We start from the raw sequence: 27892 nt of genomic DNA on the forward strand, positions 1-27892 counted from the left end.
CCCCGCTGCTCGGCGGCCAGCGCCGTCGGCATGTGCCCGAGACTGCGGAGCTTGCCGGGGCCGAGGCGGGGGATCCTCAGGCACTGCGCCATCAGGCGCTGGGGCCGCAGCCCTGGCCTTGGCGGGGGCTGCCCGCTGTGCTCACCCCTCGAGTGTCCGGGCCAGCCTCTGGTGCTCGGAGGGCGGAGAGCCCTTCGGACGCCGCGTCTCCGCGCTCCCGCATCCTCCACTCCCACCAGCCGCCGGTTTGGGCATCCCTGGCCCTGGCCCCCAATGTGTCTCTTTGTTCACTTGTTTGCGACTCCTGTGGACCCGACTGCGCCTGAGCTCTCGCCGACCCCTCCTCTCTCCTCTTGGGTAACTTCACAGATTTCGTCTTTCTCGGAAACGGCTCTGCCAGGCCCGCGGCGTCCTCGCTGACGGGTTGAGTCTGTGAGGACAGAACAAAGCCGGGGCGGGGGGCGAGGGGTGGCTTTGAAGATGAACTTCATCCCTTCCCTTGGTCATTAAGGTTATTAAATAAAGGAAGTGCCTTGGAAATTTCGCGGCTTTTGGGGCTGGTCCGCTGGATTCCCCCTTGGGCCTTGGGCCCAGGCTCCTGCTGTCCGGCTGTGCTGGTGGCAGGTGGCAGCGCCCAGGGAGGGAGGGTGCGGTGTCTTCGGTCTCCATCAGCGAACAACGCCCCTCCCCCCAGCCATCCCAAACTTACCATCTAACGTAGAACCCCGTAAGTGAGACACAAACGTGGCCTCTAGACAAAGTTCCAAGTCCAGCAACACAGCGCGCTCGCTCACACAGACTCTCTCTCTCACCCCGCACAGCCCTCCCAACCGAGGTGTCCTCCTCTGGCCCCGCCTATAAAAATTTTAGTCCCGCCACCGAGCTGAACGGTCAGATTTTTAAGGTTCTCCTAGTCTGCAGATCTGGGGCCGTCTCCACTGCTCTGGATTTTAGTGTATGTAAGACGGAGAGGAGGGCGGTGGGCAGGCAGCCTTTTGCCTTCTTCAGTCGACTGCATCTTATTTAAAAACCCAGGTTAAGCTCTTCTATGGAAGTGACGCCCTTTGCGTCTACACAGCCCGGAGAGGGTGATGGAAAGGGGTGCGGTGGTATCTTGGACGGCGGAGGTGGGAGCAGCGTTTTGGCTGGAAGGGGGCTTGTCTCTTCTGCCGGCGTCCCCGGCTCGTGCGCCCGCGGCCCCGAGCCAGGGAACTTGGGAAGAGTATTCGAGGGGAGAGTGAGGGCGCGTGCAGCTGGCCGAGAGCGTTAGTTGCGCCACTCGCCCGGTGGGTGGTACGGTTGTCTCCATCCCAAACAGTTGGCACGGAAAGGTCCCCAGCGGTGACGTGGACAACCTCTTCCTTTCACCAGGAGGACCCGCGCAAGGGGAAACCTCCCACTGCGGCAGGGCTGAGCTCCGAGGCCAAGTGCGCTCAGGCCCCGGTCCGTAACCTGGGTTCACGCCGCGGCCTCCATCCGGAGCGAGGAGCCACCTCCGCGGTGTGGACCGTCGGCACGGCTGTGCTTGCGCCCGGCCTAGGCACCCACGAAAGCAGCGCTGCCGAGCACCATACCCTGGGGTGGGCGATGGAGGGGGACCTGTAACCTGAGGTGGCCCGGCCCCCTCGTCCGCTTCTCACCCGTCCACCCACCACCAAGAGGCCTTAGGGGGAAAAATGAGCTCTGCTTCGTGGCCGGGCCTACTCAGTCCAAGCTTCCAGAGCGGCTCCTGCAGGCCAGAGCCTTGGCAGCCCAGCCGGATGCTGGACAGAGAGGCAGTTGGACCCCTCCCTAAAATCCATCCCTCCTCCCCCACCTTTTTAGGTGGGACTAGAAAAGAGAATAGCAAACACGTGCGGTGAACGGTTGCAATGTTTTTGTTCTCCTTTTTTTTTTAAATTTCTTTGTTTTCTCTCCTTTTTCCTTCTCTCTTTCCATCTCTCCTTCTTTGTCCTTTGACACCTAAGCGCTGGGAGGACACCAGGGAAAACTTGTAGCGCGCACTATTCTTCGGCAGGCCTGCAACGCAATTTCTGGGTAAACTACGGACAAAAAATAGGTCAGCCAAGGAAACCGGCCACCTCCGGCGGCCCCTGGCGCGTGGCTTTCTCTTCCCTTACTCGAGGAAGGGCCTTCGAAAGCTCTCCCCAAGCGCTGGCCCGCCTCCCCTCCCCATTCAGTGGCTGCCTCCTTTGAGAACTAATGATGGTAATTATTACCTCCCAGAGCTCTTTTGTTATCTCCAAACCCAGGCCCGAGTGAGGGGGGAGTGGGCTCTTTTTCGAGATGACAGTCTTTATAAAGCAAATTTTCGTCTAGGCTGGGCCGGCGTTGAGGAAAGACAAATCAGATACCGCGTGTATCTGAAGAGGGTGTGTTAAATAAGAAACATAAAAATACCACCATTAGATTCAAAATACCCTGGAGTTGCGGGATTTAATGCGGTTTAAACAGTAGGATTTAAAGTCATAGCGTTAAAAAAATCTATTAAATTCGGGCTTTGTGATTTCTCCCTTTCTCGTATTTTAATCCGTTTCTTTCTTTGCGGCTTTGTGTGTGTGTTAAATACTTGTTTTAAAGAACCTTTTGGTTTTTGACCGCTCATTCATAGCAGAAAAGTTCAGCAACTCCAGCCTTGCTGACTCGAAGCGAAACGTGTGCAGGATTTGGTGTGTGTTTAAACAAAGGACGGGTCTCTCCGGCTCGCATCAGCGCTGCTGGAGCAGCAGCCATGGAGCTGCTCTGCCAGCGGCGCGGACGGCCAGCCCACGAAGTCCTTACCCCCCTGGAGTTGTCGCCTGGATCCACTGGAGCACTGGAGCCCGGATCGCCGGAAACAGGGGTGGGATGCAGGCCAGGGTTCGTGCCAACCGCGCGGCCACAGCTTGACGCAGGCTTCTCGGCACGGCAGGCTCTGCGCCAGGCCTAAGGCCGGACCCGTCCAGTGCCCTTCCCCGCTCCCACGCCTGGGCTCAGGTCCGGAGGCCACGGTGCAGATCCTACGGATCCTCCAGGCTCGGGCACGTGCCCCACGGCCCATGGTCCCCGGGACCCATGACGCCCTCCCTAAGCGAGGGTCGAGGGATGGTAGCCAAGACTGAGGAGCCATGGGTCTCTGCTTTAGCAGCAGCTTTGGTAACGTGGTTCTGAGAGCAGAGAAAGAAAGTCCCGTGAACACAGTGGAAATGAGAAGCGCTCGCCCAAGGGGAGCAGCACGCTGAGGAATGCTCCGCGGGAGGCCGGACGCAGCACTTTCCCAGCCACGGTCATCCTCACCCTCTCTCTGCGCACCCAGGAGCTGCAAGGCAAACTTGACACTGATCTTAACTGCCAAGGGAAAGCAACGCGAACTCAACAGGCCCCAAATTCTCAAGGCGCCCTCCCTTTGTTTAACAGCTTGTAGAGAAAGGAAAATGTAAGAGAGGAGAGATTATGACTTTCTCAGGAAAGGAGAAACCCCTTACCACCAAGCCTCAGAAATAGCGAAACTCCCGTTTCCCCCCACCCCACCCTATCGTGAAGATTCCCTTGGGGGATCAGGAGGGCATTGATTTGAGGCCCTCTAAAACGAGGGCCCAGCAGGCCATGCCTTCTTTCCGCCTTTGGACAGCTCAGATTGCTTACTGGAAACTCGGTGCACGCTTCCCACGCACACACCGATTCCCGTGACACGTAAGCAGCGGGCCCTTGCGCGCCTCCGCAGGCCAAGGTCACCAAATGACCTGATCCCATCCCCCCATCGGCCGTCCACCCAGCCGGCTCTAGCTCTCTTCCCAGTCCCCTTCCAAGAAGTGTGCGTTCATTTCTCTGCCCAGGCTGAGGTCCTTGGTGATAGATTCCAGCATAGATTTTAATTGCCTCAATCAGCAGTTTTTCTTCCCAGCCGTCAGTCAGAACCTGGACGGTGGGTTCTGCGACCACGCGCTCCGAAGCTCAGGAATGGTGCGCCCCCGGGGACTGCGCGGCTCAGTAGGCAGGCATTAGGCTCCCCTAAGGAGCTGAATTGAGCCCGTCAGTGCATAGATGCCCTTCCCCCACCGTCCCCTCCCCAGGCTCGCGAACCGCTCCCGATTCCGATTCTGGCCCGGTCGCCAGGGGTCCCGGGGTCACAGCGACCTCAGCACCCTCTTGGAGGAAGGCGGCGCGGGAATCGCGCCTCCTTCCCCGCAGCGGGAGATAGACCTCAAACAATACACCAATCGAGGCAAATAGAAGACTGTCTCGACCACCCTTCCCGCCTCGCCAAGGTCTCTGGTCTACCCCTGCTGAGGCACGCGCGCTGAGCCGCGTGAGCACTCCGGACAGCGCACCCGGGCCTGCGGGGGCAGCCGGCACCCTCACGCCTCACGCACGCCTGCCACCCACTCACTCTGACTCCAGCTCTGGCGCACTGTCTGCCTTGCACTCTCAAGGTTCAGCTCCCTCCCTCTGCCGCTTTTTCTTCCGCCGTCCCCTTACCCTTCCCTATTGGGCTCCCTCTCCTTCAAAATCGCTCCGGCGCTCCGGGCTTTCCCATCTCCTGGCTGTGAGGACCCCGCAACTGCCTTCTCTGTTCAACCCCCAGAGCTTTCAGAGCGTTGCCACGTCTCTAAGCTCTAATCCCAGCACACACACACACGCGCGCACGCACCCGCAGACACGCACGTTTCCTGTCCCTGTGTGACACCCACCCTCTGCGGGGCGGCCGCGCCGGTCCGCGCGCGGTGTCCTCATCCCGCCACACACACACGCACACTCACACACACACACGCACGCGCGCGTGCAGGGCGGATCGGAGGGCAGCTCGCCGACAGTTCGCATTCGGAGGCGTCCTGCTCCAGCCTCGCAGAGCCGATGGCATCTCCCGGCTCCGGCTTTTGGTCCTTCGCATCTGAAGATGGTTCCGGGGATCCCGAGAACCCTGGCACAGGTAGGAGAACCGGGACCTGCAGGAGGCGAGCTTTGCGGGTGGACTGGGGTTTGCGGGGCTGGGGAAGATTGAAAGAGGTTTTTCCACTTGCAGTGGGAAACTTCGGACGCTTAGCCCTGCCCTCGGGGTGTGTCCCTGATGACCCAAGAGACCAAACCCCCCACAGGCTCTTATCCCCTGGGAAGATGCCCAGAGAATCTCTGGCCCTTTCCGCTGAAGTCTGGGAGAGCCCCCAAAACACGGCGGCGTCTCCTGGACACCGAACTCGCGGGCCTGAGGCACTGCCGCCATCGTCGTGTCTGGACCCTGGAGAGGGACGGAGTGGCGGTGGGGAAAAGAAAAACTGGAAAGGGGGGAGAATTCTCTGCCTGGAAGGAGAGCCTGTGAGGAAATGGACAGCCTCGGTGTCTAGGAGAACTCGCCCAAGCGAGGCAGGAAGGGGACTTTGCCCTAACCGAGTGGCACCTCCCGCGCGCCTCCCGCACCTGCCCGCTGTGCGGGGCCGCAGGCAGCCTTTCCCGGACCCCGTTGACGTTGACGTCGTTCACAAAGAACGAAATTTCACACGTCTTTCTGCTTTTTTCTTACGGCCTCGCCCTCCTCCTGCCTGTCTTTCCTTGCAGCGAGGGCCTGGTGTCAGGTGGCTCAGAGGTTCACGGGCGGCATCGGAAACAAGCTGTGCGGTGAGTGCCGGTGCCCGGGGGAGGGAGGCGGACGTGGCCAGGCGCCTCGGAGCCCGCGGGGGGCAAAGGCACCTTCTCACCTCCGCATCCCATCGAGGGTCGGAGATTCTTGATTTTTGGCCGGGGACGGGCGGGGTGCTGGGAGCCGGGCCGGCGGGCGGCTGACTGAGGTCCGCGCTCCGTGTCCTTGCCCAGCCCTGCTCTACGGGGACGCCGAGAAGCCGGCAGAGAGCGGCGGAATCCAGCCCCCGAGGGCCGCCTCCCGCAAGGCCGCCTGCGCCTGCAACCAGAAGCCCTGCAGCTGCCCCAAAGCGGGGATCAACTACGCGTTTCTACACGCAACAGGTAAAGGCGCCTCGCGGGGCCCCCGGGAGCCTCTGCCCCTCGCCGTGGCCCGCCCACCGCGGCCAGGAGGGACCCCGCGCCGGGAGCCTGAGCCGGGGCGTCGAGTGGAGGGCGGAAGCGGACCTTAGGAGAACCTTAAGGCGACAGCGAGAAAGGCTGGGCCTGCCCCCCTCGGTCCGACCCCGGCCTCTGCTGGGCGCTGGGCGCTGGGCGTCCGCGTTCTAAGGGAGCTCCGGGGCCGCGGCGCTCTCGGCCGGGCGCCGCCCTCGGGTCTGCGGTGGCCGAGGCGCCCGCGCGCGCCCTGGCTCCAGGTCCGCTCCTCGGTGCCGCTGAGGCCTCGGGTGGGACGCAGTTTCCAGTTCAAAATTTCTGAGACTTTCTAGGTCTTTATATCGCAAGAGTAATTTGTAGCTGTATTTTCACAGGAGAACGATTCACGTGAGACCTGCACGCGGTTTTACTCCCTTGCGCTTACACACGCGGTCACCCAAATATGCGCGCGCGCGCACACACACACACACACACACACACACACACACGCTGTCTTTGGAAACAGTGGGCTTTCTTAATAGGCCAGAGATCCTAACATTGCATGATCCATTTTGCCTGATATGCCCAAAGGCATTCCTCAAACATTCCTGACTTGAAGTGTTTCCGTGATCATTTAAGAAGATTTACTGAGAAATAACATTTAGCGGGAACGCCGGGGAAACAAATGAATGGAGGCATAGTCTCTTAAAAAAAAAGAAAGAAAGAAAGAAAAAGAAAAGAAATAAGAAAGGAAGTAAGCAAACAAGTTATGAACTGAAATGCAAGAAATAATTTGGGGTAGGGAGAGGAATTGGAATTTTTTTCATTCCTTCATCTTTGAAGAATCCCTCCTCTTTAAAGAAAATGCTCTCGTTTTCAGAAGATTTTTTTAAAACGTAGTATCTCTCGATTCAAAGAGAAATTGTCAGCTGGCAAACTTGCCCTGGATAGTTTCATTGTAAAATTAAAATGTGGCATTTTGATTCCATTCTTTAGACCTGCTACCAGCGTGTGATGGAGAAAGACCCACTTTGGCATTTCTGCAAGATGTTATGGACATTTTGCTTCAGTATGTGGTGAAAAGTTTCGATAGATCAACCAAAGTGATTGACTTCCATTACCCCAATGAGCTTCTTCAAGAATATAACTGGGGATTGGCAGACCAACCACAAAATCTGGAGGAAATTTTGATGCATTGCCAGACAACTCTAAAATATGCAATTAAAACAGGTATTGTCCAATCAGAAATAATAAAGCTCTTTTTTCTTTTAAAGCTTTACTTTTTTCTATAAAAATGTTTCATTTTATGGAGTTAGTGATAATTTCAGATTTACAAAGTTATTTTTGTCATTTAAGAAAATAGTCATGATTAGAATGATTAACATCAATAGCACCCTTTGCTGTTACTGTTCATGCTTGTGAAGTTGATAATGTCAGAAACGTCATCTAAGTATAAATCATCAGATCTTACACTGCATTTGACCATGGAAATTAACCACTGATGTAGAAGCAACCATTTGTCAACAGAGGCCTGTAGAAATGACCGAAAATAGAGAAAGAAAGGGAATCTCGAAATGAAAGAGCAAAAGGCATGATCCAAACAAAAGCCCAAATACCAGTGCAGTGCTGGTATTTCCTTGGCATAGAAAGCATCAGAAATTGGACAAACCATCCATGTAATGGTTGAAGCAGCAGGATAATGTTTTGGCATTGTCTCAAATGACCAAGACTTCGAATTTGAACTCCAGGTTTCCTCTGTTCTTAAATAAATGTACACAAAAGAAAACAGAATACAAACTAGCTTAACAATTCAGCCATGTTCTACAAGGATGTTCGTGCTTCCTAACCATTCTGTATATATGACAAAGAAAAAAGGGATAGAGGAGAATCAGATATCCTTAAGGGCAAACATTTTTAGTCTATCTTGTATTTATTGCTTTTTTATAGTGTTCTTCACACTCTATCCATTTTATAGCCCCAGGTGTAACATTTATGTGGGTGCCCTCTAAGCTTTTATTTTATCTACACAAAGTCAGCTGTTCATCTCCCCAGGTTTTGATTACCCCTTCGTTTTCTACTTTGCCTCTAATCATCCTGATACATGGTGGCACTACACTTCATTAAAGCAATAAAAATAAATGTGAATGAACTTGGGGGGAGGGGAGATCTTGTGGATCTAAATTGATTTTTAGCCTTAAAAAAGATTTGCTAACAAATAAATATGTAAAATATCACAAAATGTTAATTTCCCTAGAAACTTAATCTTTTTCTTTACAAGTTTTGAATTACATGAATTATCAGTATCATTCTAATCAACAACAGGTTTTAAGAATGTTTGCCGTGTGACCTTTAGCCCTTTGTTTTGTTTTGTTTTGTTTTTGCACGTTCTTTTTACCAACAGAGAGGAAAGATATGCATAAAAGCCTTAGGAAATTGATTTCCCGTACTATTATTATCCACTTTTGTGAAAGTGTAGGCTTAGAATTAGATACATAGGGAAAATAATTTAACTCGGAGATTTCTATCAGACTCAATCTATGGAATATGAATTTTGAAGACTTCTTAGATTTCATTCTCAATTATATTCAGAGAGTCCACATGATGTGTGTACTAGGTACTAAAGATGGTTTTTCTTCCAGATTTTCGTGTACCTGTAGGTGCAGACCTGAGCAATGCTTTTAGTTCATTTGTATTTGATCTATTCCCCAACCTAATATTTAAATACATTAACAGTAAATTGCTGCCTATTATTTTGATTGTTACCAAGCCAAAAAGAATCTATAAAAATGTTTCACGTCTTCATCCTTAAAAGCTGGTGGTGTCTGAAATGCAATTTAAAGAGTTAAGATAATGGAAGTTGTAGGTCAATGATAGTAATAGCTCTGTCTGTCAGTGTTCCATTTAGTGTCGGGAAAAGATGGGCCAACTCAACGCTTAGATTTTGCCGTAATGCTTGTGAAACTGTTGGTCAGTGTAGCTCTAATGCATTTTATTTAAAGGTCAGAAAAAGCATGATTGAGCTGGATTTCTGACCAAGGCGTATCAATATTAATTCAGTGTCAATATTCTTCATAACATATGTAGTCTTCCGGTCCTTCCCCCCCCCCCCCAATAGCATTTCACGTAATTAACAGCTGTCACCTTCCTTTTTGACTGGCAAGTTTATAGGTTTCATGCTGTAACTTGTATTTGACAACTAGTACTATTTAGGGTCTGTGAAGCAGTTACCATCACTGCTACCATTAGGTGTGCTAATGCCCCTCAGAAGATTCTTTTATAAAATGCATGTTATCATCTGCTTCCTACTGAGAGTCTTTAACCTAATTTCCACTTGGACTCCAGGCTTAGAGAGAAGTGAGGGGCAGGGGGGAAGTCTTCATGCATTGTTAAAATTACCTCTGTAAGGAATGTTGCAAAAGAAAACTGAGAAGTGCAGAGAATGATAAAATTCTGGAATAGTTAGCGTTTGCTAGGGTCGTTGGGTTTGCTAGTGGTGGGGTGGGGTGGTGGAGGGCTTAATCTTGTCTTGAATCTCTGAACTCAGCCATGAGACAAAGGCATTGAAGCATCAGTAAACCAGGCCATCCTTGGGTGTGTGTCGCGGGTCCAGATAGAGCAGCCTGGACCGACTTGGGGCCCCTTCCCAATGGACACCAGGGTCACAGCTGCCTGCGGCTGGCTGTTCACAGAGTCTGCGCGTCCTTCCTGGCTCATTTGCTCATCTGTGGGGAGTGGTCCAGAGGCGGGAGCAGCTCTAATCTCTGGTTTCAAACTCGCTGTCTCTGGCGGCAGCGCGTGGCCACCCGACTCCTTGGCCGGGCGCTGGCTCACAACATGGGGCCGGCGGGGGGTGGGCAGCAGCAGTAGCGGCTAGGACAGCAGGCAGGCAGGTCTCAGGGAACCCTGCCTGGATTCGGCGGCAGCCTATACGTTCATGGGAAGCGAGCAAATACAATATTTCTGTGGAAATCAAGAGGACACATTGTTGTGATTTGTCAAATCATCTCCCTGCGTGTTTCCATGTCGTTATCAGTGAATGCAGATTTTGAGGCAGGAGAGATTTAGGTGAAATAGACCAAGGTCAAAAATTTATGGAAGAAGGAAGCCAAGCAAATGAAGCATCAGAGTTCTTTCCACAGTTTCCCAAAGTCATCGGGTGAATTGACCTTCTGATTACCTGGGGCACAACACATATCTTGGGATCCCTCTCAATTTTATGCAGAGGTTTTCATGCCAACGTTTCCATAGAGTTAGTGTGTGATCACAGATACCAGATTTGTCCAGAAAATGCATGTGAGTTGGGAGAGTTGATTAATGGATAGATTTGCTAATCCTTATTAATTTCCTCGCTTCAAAGAAATGGCTTAGGGAAAGAGGGATGAAGGGGCCTCAGGAGGGAGAAGAGGGCTATGATTTCAGCTGTGAGCGCTAATGAAATGGGGAGCAATGAGGCGGAGAGGAGTAGCAGCGAGCCTGTTTCCCTTTCTGTGGATGCGCAGACTGACGGGGTCAGCATCAGAGCAAAAAGCTTGAAGGGCACCCTGCAGGGCCAAAGGGAGGTAAGACAATGCCGGAGAACGAGCCAGAGCTGCCCAAACCCCAATCTCTTTAAGATGTGCTCTTTCCCAGCTCCTATCTCTTCTCGGGGGTCTCATGGTCTGGCCACATGCCCGCAGCTGATAAGAGAAACGCTCTGGTCCTGGTCCCGAGATCAGCTTTGTGTTGACTTTTGTCTCTGCTTTCCCCATTGCCTTCCTTTATCTTGTTTTGTCCATGCTGGCATGGGAGACTCTCACATCCCCAGGCTTCAGACAGGCATCCAGTAAGTGGCAGATGCCTTTTCATCAGAGGCTATTTCCATAATCGTTAATCTTCCAAAATTTTTGCTGCTAAACAAATCACAGATTTATAGATAGGCTTGTGTGGGGCAAGACAAGGAAGTGGAATTCTAATGAGATCTTTACAATCACATTTTAAGTAATAGCCTCAGGAGTGTTTGCGTGTCAACCCCTTTAGAGAGTTTTAGAGGAATCCAGGAGTTAATTAGATAAGCCTGGCTAATAGACTGATCAGTCCATTGACTATACCTTCATGTATCTTGTTGACAAGACAGTGATGTTGACTGTATTTAGCTTTATTTTGAATTGCAACTACGAAGGAGCTCTGTTGTTTATGATCGAATATTCAGACAGAAAAGAATTGACAATTAGGTCTGTTCATATCATCTTTAGACAGTCATCACCTTTTGAGTCCAGGGCAAACCACTCAATAGACTGTCCTATTTTCTCATTTTTGCCTTGTCTTTTCTGATCATCAGCCATTTGTCACTGATATTACCATGGATGTTAGCATGCCTGGAGGATGTCATGGTACATGACTGATTCCCAGGACAACTTCAACGGAAAAGGAGTTTTTAACAGCACAAGTGTAAACAAGAAGTCGCCTGTCTTTGAATAGCTTTGGATTGCACCGGCATTTGAGTTTGCAAATATATTGAAAGAATGCTAGAAAATAAACTAGTGTCCACATTGCAAATCACGATTATTTTTTTTTATAGGGTATGTTTAAAGGAAGATTTTTAGAGTATGTTTTAAGAAATATCAAAACCCAAAACAGTTTCTCTTGTTAAAGGAAATGCTCCTTTGGGATGTGTGTGTGTGTGTGTGTGTGAGTGAGAGAGAGAGATGGGTTTCTGAGTATGCATTTCCTATTACTGAAGGATCTTTCAAGGTTCTTTAGCAGAGAAATCATGTGTTTCGGAAGCATTTATTTTCATCAGATTCATCCTGATTCTGGTGTTCTGTCTAATTCAGGGCATCCCAGATATTTCAATCAACTTTCTACAGGACTGGATATGGTTGGATTAGCAGCAGACTGGCTGACATCAACAGCAAACACTAACATGTAAGTAGCTAAACGTGTTTTTGTGTAATCCAGGGTAATTATTAATGAGATTCCATAATCTTTATTCTACCTCTCATGTGAAAAATCTCTTTTTATTAAGTAGCCCCTAAAATAGTGAGACGAACTTCAGAGGAGTATAGATGTTTACTTTAGCTTAAAAGATAGTCCTGATATATCTTTCATGCAATCAAAGTTATACACCATGTTTTAAACACCAAAGGGACATTTTGGGGCATGTTGGATTTATAATTATGTATAATATGAGAGAGCAATGGGACCGGACGTTGTCTTTTAGATAGTGTTATAATGTTACTCTGCAATATATTTATTCACTGTGATAAATGACCCTTGCTCATTAAGCCAATGATTGAAGCTCTTGACTTTAGGAATATAGAAAACTGAGCAAAACATTTTTCTCTCTGCCCAGTGCTATAATGGTAAATTGTTCTGTAGATTGAAATTGTTCTGTAGATACTGTAATGATGAATTATTCCTTTGAGTTACAGACATAAAATGTGGCCATTACTGCGTTTCAGGTTCACCTATGAAATTGCTCCAGTATTTGTGCTTTTGGAATATGTCACGCTAAAGAAAATGAGAGAAATCATTGGCTGGCCTGGGGGCTCTGGCGATGGGATATTTTCTCCTGGTATATGATATTTTAACTTTTCTTTGTGTTTTTTTCTTCTGGTATGTCATGCCTTATTATGAACCTAGAAATGATTAAATATCTAGTCTGTGTTTCTGCATTAGGTTAAATAGGCTATATACTGATCAAAAGAATGAATGTAATTAAGTGCATGTGACCATTGACCACACCTCCGAGCCAACTACACCATGCTTGAATATTAACTATTTGTGTTCGAAAAAAGCATAATCAGCAATGGTATTAACCCAGTACTTCTACTGTGATCCTACACATAGGATATGGATCATGTGGAACAAAGGAGGAAAGACTCCTAACAAGGGAATTATAGAATAAGGAGAATTCACTCTCCCAAGCATCAAGGAAAGGAGGAGTTTCTTAGAGCTAAGAGAGAGGGTGACGATTTCTTCAAGAGGTTTCTCATTCTTTTGCTTCTTTATGATGTCATTCAATCTTCCCATCCTGCCTTTTATCACCAGCCATTGCATTCTCAGCTCCGTTATTTACACCTCTTCCAGCCAAGAAAATCAACCTGAGACAGAAAGTCCTGCTTTTGGTTCCTGGGTCTGTGTGCGTGACCTTGGTTTGATGCGGAGATGAAATAAAAGTTAGGAAGGCAGTGGGAAGAGAGAGAGTCACTGACCCGTGGAAAGGAAAGCTGGCGTGCAGACTGTCACCTCCTCAGCGGCAAGAGAGGGGTCTTCAGAATGGGTGTTACTGCCCCAGGGCTCACCCCACTGGGGAGGCCAGAGCCACACCAGCCATTGTGTCAGGCAGAGCAAAGGCCAAGTTGGGATCCCTCTTCAGCAGATCTACAAAGACAAGGGGGTGATGAGGGAGAGAGAAAGTGAAGGGGAGGCAGAAGGAAGAAATGACGATGAGTAACAGTGGCCTCAGGGCCAAGTCTTAAATGAAGCAGCTTTATCTGCGAGCTCAGATCGGCTATTTTATTTTCTGGTTTTAAAGCCGTAGCATATGTTTTCAGGGGCTGAAGGAAGATGTGTTAGTTAAATGAAAGGGAAAATTTGCCTTTTTTAATTTAAAGTCATTGAACACCAGCTGTGATAAATTTTAAGCTAGCTTTATTTTGTAGGGAACTGAGTATTTAGTGTTCCTTTGGAAAACCATCCCCAACTGAGGGAAGTTTGTCATCATTAACTGGAACTGATGCTCTTAAGGTGTTTTTTCGTGAGGAACTAGGTAGGGTACAGAGATCAACATTGTTTCTACCTTTATTCTTCCCTCTCTTGTAAGATCGGTTGTGTGATTGAGCTGTCCTGAGGCAACCAGGAGCACCTTGGGCTCTCTTTTAATGGTTCGCAAGAGTGGGAAGAGAACGGCTGCTCCGGGTGGCCCCGGAAAAGGTGGCTAAGGGGGGTTGGGCCAGGCCTATCTTACCTGGCTGGTCTTGGGACCCACCTGCCCCAGAAAATACACAGCCAGAGAAAGACTCCTCTTTGGCAGCTCTGCTAAGCCAGACATGGACTAAGGGCTGCCACCCTCATCAATGGTGGGGAACGATCAGGTAGAAGAGACTAGAACTTGATCCTGAGGCCCCTTCCTTAGATCCTGGAGACCCACATGCTCTGACCTCGAGGTGGAAGCCGTAGATGCCAGGCTACAGTGTAATGCAGACCTTGCAGAATCAGAAGGGGACAAAAGAAAAGGTCATCAGCAACCTGTTTCTGCCCTGCTTTCTACAAGGCGTTACAGAGGAGAGATGGATCACAGCATCCTTACTTGTTAATGGATGCCTTTCTGGGTAGCATCCAGCCTTATTCCTGGGGAAAGGGTCTTATGATTTAAGGGGTGGACATAAGGGAAATCCCACATCTATGTGCCTGAGACCTGAGAGTCCCATTGCCTGGGACTAGACATGAAGAGTTAGGTCTGTGCTTGAATATATAGCGCAGCCCAGTGTCCTTACACCTCCATCTGTAACAGCCAGAGGCGACATGCTTCATGGAAAGTCCTTTGAGACTTCTAGAAGAAATCTGTTTACGGGATGTAACCCTCATCCGGGACCCAGAGGGAACTAGAGAACGTCACCGCTCAGGGAAACCTTGCACAAACCTTTTCGTACCTAACAGGATTTTCAGAATGTTTCGGGTCTTGCTTTTGCACCCTTTCTCTGGGAGATTCCTGGGAAAGAAGAGCACGTAGGGCTCATGCATCTGTCCTCCTGCCTGTGTGACACAGTGCAGTCTGCTCTGTCCAGAGACCCAGGAGCCTCTTCATCCCTCTCCGGACAGCTGAACCTTTAGATGGAGAATGACAGAGCCATGAGACAAAGAGTGGGAAGCAGAGTGGGACTCCCTGGACAGTTGTCCTGGGAAGTGCACTCTCTCTGTGTCCATCTGCCCCTTTTTCTTCCTCTCTCCTTTCTCCCCAGCTTCTGTGAAAAGAACTAGGGCAGTGGTTCTCAACTGGGAGCTATTTTGTCCCCAGGGGATATTTGGCAGTGTCTCTGGAGAAATTTTTGATTGTCACAACTCATTTGGGGACGGGGGGCATGTAGTCCTACTGGCATCTGGTGGGTAGAGGCCAGGGATGCCCAGGGAAGCCCCACCATAGGGAATTATCCAGCCTGAAATACCCCTGAGTGCCAGGATGGAGAAACCATGAGCTAGAGTGAAACTTCCTTTAAAAGCTGATCCTTTGCCCACCAGCATCCTGCACGGTCAGGCCTGCTCAGAGCAGGCTTGACCTGGATTCTAGTTGTTCTGTGTCTCTGGGGTCCGGAAGAGGTAGGGACTGCCCTCATTCTGACTGATGACAAAGCCAGGCTCTGGGTGACTACTGCTGTTCTGCCAGGTTGCCTGCTTGCATCAGAGCCCAGGGCAGAGACAAGGCAGAGTCATGGCCCTGCGTGGGCCATCCAGCTTGGTACAGAGAACCCTCCTCCACAGCCACCAGAAGGGAAAGGAGCTCAGAGAACTCACGTGATGGCAGAGCCCGGGCACCTCCCCCTGTGGGTTGGGGGGGCTCGCTGTGGCTTCACTCTGCCTCGTGGTCTCACAGCTCCCACATCAGCATATCCATGTGCATTCGCAACGATCTGTCTTTTACCTGGTTAGCAAAAATCCTAAACTTTCCAACAATCCTGGGGAGAAGCTCACTTTCCTTTGCTTGTCAAATGAAACTCTGCTTATAAGATACAGATCTTATGGTATGAAATCCTTGCCAACCTTAGGATGACACATGAAGAGTAATTCAGTATGGACTTCAAATTCCCTTTGTTGTGTATTTTCCTATAATGATGAAATTGTAAGCATTAAAATTATATTTCAATGATGGCATTGAGAGGGAAGAACCATTTGGGGGGAATTAACGGATGAATATGATGAGATGGGCTTGGGTGTTTATCCTCATCCTATAAGGACTGTTAACAGTCCACCTCATTAATAGCAACTGATTTCTCAGTCCAAGTGCAAGGCATTGCATGAGCTGAAATGAAAAGAAATGTCCTCTCCAAATGTCCTCTCCAATGATATAAGTTTATCACAGGCCTAATGCAGAATGACCACACTGTCAAGCCAAGAAGGAAGGCAACACTTTTTAAGTTCTTAAAAGCCTCTTCAAAGGGCTCCTAGTAAGAGCAGAGTCAACTGCAGTCCCCCAGTGAGAGTTGGGTGTGGAAGGCTGGCATCCATCCTAGAGTTGGGCTAAATGCTCCTTCTCTGGACCCTCTTAGCTAGTGCCTTTGAGTCTGTGGATTCAACTCAAAGGACAGCCAGTAAGAAGGTATTCTCCTGTGTCCAAGGAGGACTCTAGGTCAATGGAAATAAGGAATGTTGCTTGCATGTGAAATGATGACGTTGACAGTGACTAGAAGAGGTAACTTTTTGCTCTGCCCTTTAGGTGGCGCTATATCCAACATGTACGCTATGCTGATTGCGCGCTTTAAGATGTTCCCTGAGGTCAAGGAGAAAGGGATGGCTGCGGTCCCCAGGCTCATTGCCTTCACGTCTGAGCATGTAGGTGTCAACGTTCTTTCCAAGTTTAAGGTTATATTCCTTAAAGCCCCGGTTAAAGGGATGGTATTTGGAAATACTTTACCCCATGGTTTCTCTTTCCAGAAGATACTTCTTGGGACAGAATGAGGGGAGAGATCGGCTGGGTGGTAGAATGGGGTGAGCTGCTTTGTTTTTGAAATTCAAGAAAATGCTCAAAGAGAAAGCAGAATGCTTTCACCCCTCATTCCTTTACTTACTTCTCTGTAATAATGTCACATTCTGGGGCAATGGGAGGAGGAGAGAGGGTAGAGTAACTGTGAACTCATTGCATCATCAATGCTGTGCCTATGTAACTCAAAACTCTCAAGCATCCCGTTGATACAGTCTTTCTGTTATAAAGTTCCGATCAGGTATTGTACCCTCTTGGTTCCTTGAGACGCTTTTGCGGCTGACTTAACCAGAGGTTTCATCACTGTAGAGAAATGGTCTAGTGACTGTCGTATCTCCTCTCTGGGCCGGATCTGTGTCAGCCAAGCAGAGGCTCCTGTCTACTGCCAGGCTGCTGTCCGGGCAGGACGCTGAGAGTTTGGTGCTCCCGGGAATGGTGCTTCACATTCCTTCCATGGCCTTTAAAGAGTTAATGCCGTCGTTCCTACTACCACTGAGGCACTGGAAAAATGGCCCATCCTGTGCACATAAAGGAAGCCAAACGGCTTTAGCCTGCCAAGCCACCATCTTTCTCGCATGTGCCAGGGCAATGCAGCACGCAAGTTCAAAGCCACGGAGCAGCTGTTTGAGCAAGGTCTCGGTGCCAAACTGTCCTGCCACATGTGACCTGCGGGGAACCAGAGTCTGTTCTTGACAGGTGTTCGTAAGCATCACCTGCTGCGTAATTCCTAAGATTGTTCCTTCACGACATCTGCTTCAAGGTAGCCTAGAGTCTAGGAAACGATTGCCTCAGAGATCGAAAAGCCTCTGAGGGCCGGGGAGCTGGGAGATGGGGAAGGACTCAGATCTACCACAGAACTTTTCTTTTTCCTATTTTAAGTGGTGTGTGTGTGAGTGTTCATAACAAGGAAACAAAAGGCAGGTACCGGTGGGAAGCCAGTGAATACAATTCACCACCACTCCACTAGCCGTGGAATTAAAGGAAACGAATGATTCCTCCTTAGCGTCTTTAGCATCTTGCTTTCAGTCACGTCATAGCATTTTAATTTAATGCCCTTCCTCGATTTATAGGCATCAAATTTAGCAGCCTCTGATGTTTTACTTTCCTATTGCTGCTGGAACAAATTACTACAAACTTCACGGCTTAAAACAACATGAATTCATTATCCTGCCGTTCCGGAGGTCAGAAATCTGCAGTGGGTCAGGCAGGGCTGTGTTCCTTCTGGATACCATAGGAGAGCATCCATTTCCTTGCCTTTCCGGTTTCTAGAGGCTGCTTGCCTGCCTTGGGTCAGGGCCACTTCTTCCATCTTCAAAACCAGCAGCAGCAGGTCTTCCAGTCCCCTCGCCCCCGTCTCTGACCTCTGCTTTCATCTCCTTCCCTGGCCCCGATTCTCCTGTCTCCCTCTTTCTCTTGTGATTACACCCTGGTAACACAGGATAATCTTTCATCTCAAGGTCCTTCATCACATCTTCAAAGTGCCCTTTGCCATGTATGGTGACAGAGTCACAGGTTTAAGGGATTAGGATGTGAACATCTTTGGGGGGCACATCATTCATGCTACCAAGCCTAGGTCCCCACCATGAGATAACTCTCATTTCTCAGCTTCTCCATGGGTAGAAAAGTATAAGGTAATTTGCCTTCCAATTACGATTTCCCTAAAGTGGATTTGGATCCCTAAATAGTTACATGTACTGTATTCTCAGACCAAAAAGCCCAGGTGATCTTATATTGGCATCTTCTTCCTTTGGTTTCCGTGCTGTTTCCACATCCTGAAATGAGGTTGACCTACCAGCAAGTTCCTTGTGCTCTCTGATTTCTGCACGAGTTTCTTGGGCTCAAGTTGGATGTAAGTTCACTCAGCGTTGCTCAGAAAGTCCAGGTCATATGATCTGAGGATAATTTTGCTATGCCTTTGTTCCTTGATATTGTCAACTTCGATCTCTTTCTCCATTTTCCAAGAAAAGAAAGGTGATTCAGAAAGAAATGACTACGGCAACCATTCGATCCTCCCGCCTCCTTCTGGTATTTCTATCTGTGCCCGTAATTACGGAAGAACATTTGAAAATTATGAACCTAAAGTACCAGTCGTTTCTGACTCAAAGATTATTTTGACAGATGAACTCTCCTTCCAATGTACAAAACCTTATATCTGATTGCTGTGGACCATTTCCAACTTCTAATAGACAAAAGTTCATCTGATTCAACCCTGTGGGCCCGGCAGAACAGAGATTGTTCTCAGCATTTTTTTTTTTAAATGAAGAGGCTGCAGTTAGCTAGGTAGGTAGAGCCAGGATTAAGCAGATTTCCTGACTCCCAGACCAGTGAGGGCCCTGCCCCAGCTACCAGTGCAGAAACCAGATTAAGAGATACAGCGACAGAGTTTTATAAACCACAGATCATCAATTGCTTTAACACTTTATACCTTCCCGAGTCAGATTTCCACCAAGAGCTTTTTTCTTTACGTGAAGGTGATGCTCAACTGTTCCTTCTCCATGCCCCCGCCACACACACACACACAAATCCTCCTTGATACCCATAGGTTGGGCTGGGAAGGGCTTTTAGAGCTTGATTTAAAGAACTCCCATGTCTCCTGGAGCACTTGATCCAAACCATTCTGGACAGATGAGCCCTTAAAAGTGAGTCCTGCCTTGAAGCTCCAAGTTAAGAGGCAGCACAAGCCCCATGTCTAGTTGCTGCTGGGCTCCAGACCTCAGGGCCATTCGACCCTATTCATCCTCTAGTACAGCTCCTTCTACCTTCAGGCCAGGCCAGATCTTTCCTTAGTCTTTTCGGATTTCACAGTCACTGTTCCCACCAGCCCCAGAAATAGATCTTCCCAGGCTAAAGAAAGAAAATTGCCAAGTCCGTTCTCAAATGCCTTTTCTCCAGGCCTGTTTCCATCTCTGCGTGGAGGTTTCCTTCCTGAATCCCTTGACCTGCAGGGAGAAGGGTGATGGGGGGGCTGCTGTGTGGATCCTGTGGGGAAAGGGGAGGCCAATGGCCAAGGCAGGAGCTGCTTCAGTTACGGTCTCTCTTTATGCTCTTGGAGAGTTTCCAAGGCCCAAGACTTTTGGAGAATCAACTGAGAGCCTTAAAAAACACTTCCCTCTGGGCTTCCCTGGTGGCGCAGTGGTTGAGAGTCCACCTGCCGATGCAGGGGACGCAGGTTCGTGCCCCGGTCCAGGAAGATCCCACATGCCGCGGAGCAGCTGGGCCCGTGAGCCGTGGCCGCTGAGCCTGCGCGTCCGGAGCCTGTGCTCCGCAACGGGAGAGGCCACAACAGTGAGAGGCCCATGTACTGAAAAAAAAAAAAAAAAACAAAACACTTCCCTCAGTGCCTGGGACATAGGGAGCTCTACATAAATATTAGGTAACTTGAAAACAACAACAACACCTTGTTTTATGGATGAAGAAGCCAAGCCCCAGAGGTGGAAGATGTCTTGCCCAAGGTTTCGTGTCCAGTCAATGGCAGCATCAGCTCTAGAGCCTCAGTTTTCCAACAATCCCAACACTGCTCTTTCAGCTCCTAGGCTGGCGGACCTGATCGCCGCTCTAGCTGGCTGTTCTCCATTCACTTGAAGCATCTTTTCTCAAATCCTGTTTTCTTCATGTTGGTTATTCTAATGCTAATACAGTTTCCTCATCTATTGAACCAGGTCCAGTTACTGTCCTTTCTCCTATTCTGAGCACAGAGTTTATAACTGGATGTGGTTAGCGCCATAGAGATGAAAATGGGGTTGAGAAACTGTCATCTTCCAGCACCCAGCCAGAAACTTCACATGTTCAGAAAGCAAAGGGTCATCTTATGTTTTCTAGCTGACACTTCACTCTGTCTCTGCCACATCGCACAAAGCTACCCATCACTTTTCCGGCCACCAAAACACACTAGAACTTTCCCTAGCTGATAAGCAGGGCAAGCTGGGTTTGTTTTTTCGAATCGAACAGTTTTCTTGAAATTTGCATAGGACTAAATCAAACAAATAGTATTGCGATGAAGAACAGAAGAACATAAATCACTGAGTTGAAACAAGAGATAGCGTTTATGAGTTAGGAGCTCCAAGATGATTTTCCTCCAAAATGTAGAATGACAAAATTGGAAGGGATCTTAAAGATTATATGGTTCCGTACTCATCCTTTGCTGGAATCTCATCAAACTCAGCGATAGAAGAGCTTGGCAAAAATTAATCTGATGACTTTTAGGTCCTGTCTTGAAAGGAGGTTTAGAGGAAAGCTAAGATCCCAGCTCAGTAATTCACATCTCTCTCTCTCTCTAAATCTTCTGAAAGCCCCAATCGTGAGCTTAATTCCAAATTCCTCTTATTTCCTCATGTGACACAAGCTCTTCCAGAAATAACTTCAATGAAACAGCATAATCGCATCTAGGAAAAATGTTCCTTATAATCACAGCAGACACTGGGATCTTTCAGGCAAATCACCATAACTAACTCATTCCACTCTTAACACGCCGGGCTCAGCTCGGGTCCACGGCTCCTGGAACCCGTCACCAGTGTTCTGCTGAGGCCCCTCGTGACCTCAGCCCACTTCCATGGGGAGGTGATTCTCATCATTTGCCTTAGAAAGATGTTTTCATATAACCACACTTTTTGAGAGGGTTTCAATTTCCAAAAAATAGACGTCCTTTCTGTTAAAAACAAAAGCAAAAAGCAAATGGTGACCCAGGCAGCTTGGAAAAAGCTCCCATGTCATGCTTCTCATTAGACAGAAACACCGACCGAACTTTCAGTAAGTGAACTAGTGAACCGGATTCACTTCACCCCCGGCACCCCATCCTCCGCCTCTGCGTTCCCCCCTCCTTTTCCTTGTAGGGTCCTCATCACCCCTGTGTCATCTTCTCTTCTACCCAATCCCATCAGAACCTACTCTTAGGAAAGAACCTGAGAGCCACGTATATGATTGTAAAAGCTAAGTGTTGCCTCTCCTGGGGGTATTTTCACTGCAATAGGAGACAAAGGAATGAGGAGACATTCTCAAAGAGCAGGCATTGTACTGTCAGAGAAGAGACAAATAAGAAGAGGACGGTCACCCCTCCAAGTGCCCCTGAGGTCACATTCCTCATCGGTTGGGTGACTCTCCCTTGCTCCAAGTGCCAGGTCGGGAGTCACTGGCTAGACCTATTTTTCTTCAGGTTAGTGGACGGAGCCCATAAGCTTTGGAATGGACTAGAAATGATGATAGGCCCTGCTCTGCCACTTTCCAGGACGTGACTTTGGATTACCTACTTCATTTCTTCCTCATCTGTCCAACAGGGATTATAATACCCAGCTCATGTAGTTGTTGGGAGGATGAAGTGAGATAATACAGTACCTGGCCTTTAGGAAACACTCCGCAAATGGCAGCTAACACTGCCCGTGTAACCAGCCACCCACTGGTGTCCCGATGGGTAGAGAGCTGAACGTCTCCAGGAGGCAGGATGAAGGCTTATTTGGGGCCAGTTATTTTCTTAAGATGGATAATGGCCCCTCTCCCAAAATACGAAGCAATGCCCAAGGAGTCACAGCTGTGGGAGGGTTTGGATTCTCTATTGTTACTTGTATGATTTTGAGATTTTTTTTACATGCTCCAATATGGCGTATGTTTATTTTAAGACATAAAGTGAATTAACATGTAATTTAAATTTAATTTTGTTTAATTCATTAACAAAATTCTGCTCAAGGTACCCAGAGAGACCTGAGGATGGCATCACATTAGGCGTGAGGCTGGAGGATTGGAAGGGCCACAACTTTGTGAGCATCTGTTGATGCTGGGCGACCTGTAGGTCCTTCCCATGCAGTAGCTACACTTCTCACACCAACAGGAGAGGGATTCATCCTTGCAGCTGAGCAAACAGTGGTTCAGAACGAGAGAATAACTTGACTAACTAGAGCCAGGTTATTTTATCTCAAATGACCTCTTGCTTTTTTAAAAAAAATTTTTAAATTGAAGTATAGTTGATTTACAATGTTGTGTTAATTTCTGCTCTACAGCAAAGCGATTCCATTATATATGTAATCTTCTTCATATTCTTTTCCATTATGGTTTATCACAGGATATTGAATATAGTTCCCTGTGCTATACAGTAGGACCTTGTTGTTTATCCATTCTCTATGTAATAGTTTGCATCTGCTAATTCCTAAATCCCAATCCATCCCTCCCCACCTTCCCCTCCTTGGTAACCACAAATCTGTTCTCTGTCTGTGAGTCTGTTTCTGTGTCACAGATAAGTTCATTTGTGTCATATTTTAGATTCCACATATAGGTGATACCATACGGTATCTCTCTTTCTCCGTCTGACTTACTTCACTTAGTGTGATAATCTCTAGGTCCATCCATGTTGCTGCAGGTGGCATTCTTTCATTTTTTTTTTATGGCTAATGTTCCATTGTTTTTATGTACCACATCTTCTTTATTCATTCATCTGTTGATGGACATTTAGGTTGTTTCCATGCCAAATGACCTCTTTCCACTACACATGTTCATTTCACTCTTCTCAGGATCCTAAAATCATAGAAATAATTGCTTTCATGTGACTGCACACATGCTTAGTGCTGGTGTTCATGCTTGTCACCACACATGCCCGTTGGGTCTGCTTAATCCTGGTGCACCCATTCCTTTCTTTTAAAATATACTTAGGGCACAAACTCACACCTATAGCTTTGAGGGAAAGTAATAAGGTAGCAGCTTCACAGAAATGCCTTGTGTGCAGATCCACATCACCTCTGACTCACATGGAGGCTCTAAGAACGTGGCGGGCAATCCCCTGCCCTCCAAGTCATGATCATTAGAAATGAATGAGGCGGTCTCCCAGAGTACACGCTTCTCTGTACATCAGATGCTTTCCAAAGCAGGGTGCCCTTTTAGACCATTTGATGAGCAGAAGCAAGAACAAGAGCTACCAGCTTCTCTGAGACAGTATAGGAGGCAAACTAGGGGGTGCCGGGAAGGGGTGTGGAGAAATAGGAGGACAGGGAAAGACTATTGGTCCCGTCATCGATGATGGGGGAGGGGGCTCCAGGGTATGGGGAGAGGTCAAAGGAGCAGATTCCGGCTCTTTCATAGGTTGGACTTCAAGATTTCCTTGCTGGGCATCCATGATGTGTAATGATGCATAATCCATCCGCCTGTGTTCTGTGTTCCTACACACACGTGCCATTCACTCCATCCACAAAGGGAAAGGCTGTTGGTACGAAAGGATCAGATCCAAGGATGATCGATAGACCTTAGAGCTAAGAGGTAAAGGTTTGATGGACTGTCAGAGAGTTAGGAGCTGAGTATTCCAGCCTAGTGTGTCCTTTTTCTTTGTTTGAAGTCTTTGGGTTGCTTCTTTTTCTTTCCCCCAAGCAGCTCGTCTGGTTAGAAGGGCCTACAACTGCTTCCTGCTTGGGAAGGACCCCATGGGAGGCTGTCTGGGGTGGGTGCCAAGAAGACCTCTGGACATGCTTTTATTTTATTTTATTTTTGTTGTTGTTTCAACTATTACACTTTATTGTAATTATTACTATCATAAGTGAATATGCAAATATCCATAGAACAATTTCTTTTTAAAAAATTTTTATTGGAATATAGTTGATTTACAGTCTTGTGTTAGTCTCAGGTGTACAGCAAAGTGAATCCGCTATACATATACATATAGCCACTTGGATGTGCTTTTAGAATAGGCCATAGATAAGAGGCACTGGGGTCCATTTAGCCCACCATCATCTGGCCCCAATCACCAAAGCCACACGTCAACATTGCGGCCAGAGATTTATGGCAACAAATAGTGGATATTTCCCTGAACTTGTTCTCTGCGCACATGGTCAAATTCAACAGATGCTTGTTAACTATTTCAACAAAGTCTTCGCCCTCGTGCAGCCTATCCTAGTAGGGGAAAGACAGTAGGCTAATAAATATCTACTCTCATGTCAGGTGGTGACAAGAGAGTGGCATGGTAATGGCCTGCTTTGCAACATGGTCGTGAAAGGTGTCTGTGGAGGTGATGTATAGGAGAGACCTGCATCAAATGAGGCAGGGAGCCACATGCATAGATGAGGGAAGGGTTTTCTAAGAAATGCAACAGCAAGTAAAAAGGTCCAGAGGCAAGAACAAGTTTAGCAAAGCTCACAAAAGACCGGGAAGGCCACTACCACCAGGTAGAGAGCAAGAGGGGAGGGGACGAGGGAGAGGAGGTGGGGGCGACAGCTGGCTGCGGAGGGCTGTCTTGATCATCTTTGTGTCCCCGGAGCCTCGGACGCTTTCCCTGAAACCCTGCGGCCCACAAGGCAGCTGAAGCTGAGCCTCCATTAAATATCTGGATGTGACCAACAATGGCTTGAAAGAATGAAGGCGGCTGTCTAAAGTGCTTATCTCCATTGTAATGGAGGAGGAGAAACCGCATGGCAAGAGACCGAAATGCTTTGTCTCAGAGCCTTCTACCATTCCCCTTACTCTCCCACCATGCCTAAAGACGGGAGACATTTATTGTCCCCATTAAAGAAGAAAGATCCCTAGGCATGTTCTCCAGTCATGGGGATGGGTGGGACGGGCCCTCATTCTCACACCTTCTTACTCTGGATAATCTCATCCCACTCAAGCCCCAAAACTTGCTTCTTTTAAAATTACAATTATTCTGTAACTGTAAAATCCCATGTTTAATTGCACCCAGTTAAAATACCAGCTGAATTATGTAGCCCATATCAAGATTACTTATATTTTTTAAAAGATGGAGAAATTAATCTTCACCCTTGAGTTTTTCATTTAGTGTAAAATAAAAATCATATGGGTTTTAAGGTCTGTTACCCTTGAATAGAAACATGATTTAGTCCTAAGTAACCACTAGATTCTATCAGGGGTCTATGGTTTGTTTTCCAGAATCAGGGTGGGGGGAGGGGGCTCTTCGTTAACTCATCCCCCAGCCATTCCATTGATGAACAACTGATCATTACAAGACCCCTGATGATTTGGGGATGCGACAGAATCCTTGTAGCTTCCAATTTGTGTTCATGGTTTTACCTTCTGAAGTCACCCGGCGCGCCTACGCCCATCCTGGCGCAGCCCTTCAGATGTGAACCCGCCATGCCACGTGTCCCTAACGCCCTCTGCTTGTGACCAAGCATCCTCTGAGCTCTCTCTAGATACCTGGTTCCCAGGGTCCTCAGCCTCCAGGACGCTGCCCTCTGCTCTGATTTATCAACACGTGGTTCCATTAAACATGGTGCCAAGGAGTAAGAATGATTCTCCTCACATGTTCTCACCAGCACAGGGAGTCCTGCCACTTAAGCTGTCTTCACGTTTCTTCGTCCCTCGGAAGTGTCTTTTTTTTCCCACTCAAGTGCCTTCTTTCTTGGTCCCTGGCTATTTATGGATAACATTTAGCTATTTCTCTGCTCCCTCTCCTGAAAACGTAAACAAACTCACTGTTTGGTACCTAATTTTCTTTTTCACTCCTTTGTTCCCCATCTTGAAGCTTCCTGTTCCGGCAAGTGTTTTTCCTTTAGATGTGCGGCACTTGGTATGGTGATCCATTATCCTAGGTAATTGCTCCTCATTTGAGAATCCCCATTCTTCCTCATTAAAGGCCAGACAAAACTACTTCCTCGCATCGACCGGGTGCACCAGATCTCTTACTTAACCCCCGGGGGCCATTTAGCTGTTTAGTGCTGTCAAAAGTTCAGGAAGGAAAAAAACAGAAACAAAACCAATGAATCACCAAAGTCATAATTAGTAAAAGTTTATGGTACACATGTTACCAAATCCAAGCTCAGTCTGCTTGCTGCAGGACAGGCCAATAATTGGGAGACGAGGTGTTGAGGCAAGGAATGGTGACTTCGTTCAGAAAGCCAGGTGTCTGAGAAGATGGCGGATTAGCAGCCCAGAACACCAACTTACTGGGGTCTGGATGCCAGTTTCTTTTATAGAACAGAGAGGGAGAGGGGGTGAGGAAGTAAAGTAAAAAGGCCATAAGTCTTGCAAAACATCTCCTGGCTTGGCCAGCATTGGGGAGGGGATGTGTTAATTTCTTCTTTTCTGTAGCCTTTCACAGGTGGGCAGGGTCAGAATGTCTCCCTGTGAGCTGAACAAAGGCGCTTTAGTTTAACATTCAGACAGAGGGGCAGGGTCCCTGAGGCAGGCCATTATGTATGCTTACAGTTATAGATAGCATCCTTTTATTGATTACAGTAGCAAAAGCAACGAAAAGCAAAGGTTGAAGCAAAAGAAACAGATCCAACATGGAGTCAGATTTTGCTCTTCCCTGTTACACACATACCAAAAAGACAGTTTGCAAACCATGAGCGCTCCAACCAAAACGTGGAAGGAGACTCAGAGGTAGATTTTACAAAGCAGCTTATATAACGTGGAGGCAGTGACTGTTGATTCTTCCCAGTGATTGGTTACAATAGAATTTTCTTAAATGAAAGGGAATTGGTTAGTGGTTCTCTCATATGAATCGGGGGGAACAATTTAAGTCTCACGATTTTCAGAGGCGTTAAGTGAGAAGTGACCCAGGTCAAGTGAGCCTCACTTGTCTTGCAAAATCAGCTAAACTCAGCTTTGCTTCTCTGACTAGACTGGTTTTGTCTGCTCAGGGAATATTCGAGTCTCCGTTTGTGTTTGATTTAGCAGTGCTTACAAGCTCATTCACTGAGGGGCCTAATCTGGGTAGTGAATGCTTGCTCAGTGGGGCAGCCGGCACCTCCACTCTGTGCCCTCCTGGCAGAAACAGACTTAGTGCTGTTTTCCCCCGAGCATCTTCTTTCAGGGGTGGTCCAGGGATCCAGTAACTATGTAAGAGAGAACACTTTTTTTTTTTTTTGGTGGAGGAGTCATGCATCTTTCCAATTAAGCTTTCCTAGTTCCCAGGTATCTTCCTAAGGATTCTGCATGTTGTCTTCCTAAGGTTGTAAAATGAGACTAATGATCCTTTCCCATCTCTACTCTTAGCTACACGGGGCTTTTAGAGCTCCTCTACTCAGTGCCTCATTTATTGGTTTATAGTATTGGCTGCTGTTATAAATGTGATTTCTTCTTGCTTACTAGCCACACCCCCTAGACATATGCATGTTAACAGTTCCTAGGCTGCATATTTAAGAATTCCGAGGAGCCATTGACATATGTACACTATTGATACTGTGTATAAAATAGAGAACTAATGAGAACCTACTGTAGAGCACAGGGACCTCTACTCAGTGCTCTGTGGTGACCTAAGTGGGAAGGAAATCCAAAAAAGAGGGGATATATGTATACATGTAGCTGATTCACTTTGCTGTACAG

The 27892-nt window shown here is 48.0% G+C and overlaps 1 protein-coding gene across 1 annotated transcript in view; it reads left to right on the forward strand.

Annotated features, from left to right (window-relative positions):
* The first annotated feature begins 4833 nt into the window (after positions 1–4833).
* Positions 4834–27892, forward strand: part of GAD2 (glutamate decarboxylase 2) — a 65898-nt gene continuing 42839 nt past the window's right edge. The window contains exons 1-7 of the mRNA XM_060121388.1: positions 4834–4909; positions 5533–5592; positions 5788–5937; positions 6964–7197; positions 11781–11871; positions 12408–12520; positions 16379–16494. Coding sequence (XP_059977371.1) covers positions 4834–4909; positions 5533–5592; positions 5788–5937; positions 6964–7197; positions 11781–11871; positions 12408–12520; positions 16379–16494 — 840 coding nt within the window. The remainder of the gene's footprint in view (positions 4910–5532; positions 5593–5787; positions 5938–6963; positions 7198–11780; positions 11872–12407; positions 12521–16378; positions 16495–27892) is intronic.

The sequence above is a fragment of the Lagenorhynchus albirostris genome, chromosome 1 (genome assembly GCF_949774975.1).
Source record: "Lagenorhynchus albirostris chromosome 1, mLagAlb1.1, whole genome shotgun sequence".
NCBI lineage: Eukaryota > Metazoa > Chordata > Mammalia > Artiodactyla > Delphinidae > Lagenorhynchus > Lagenorhynchus albirostris.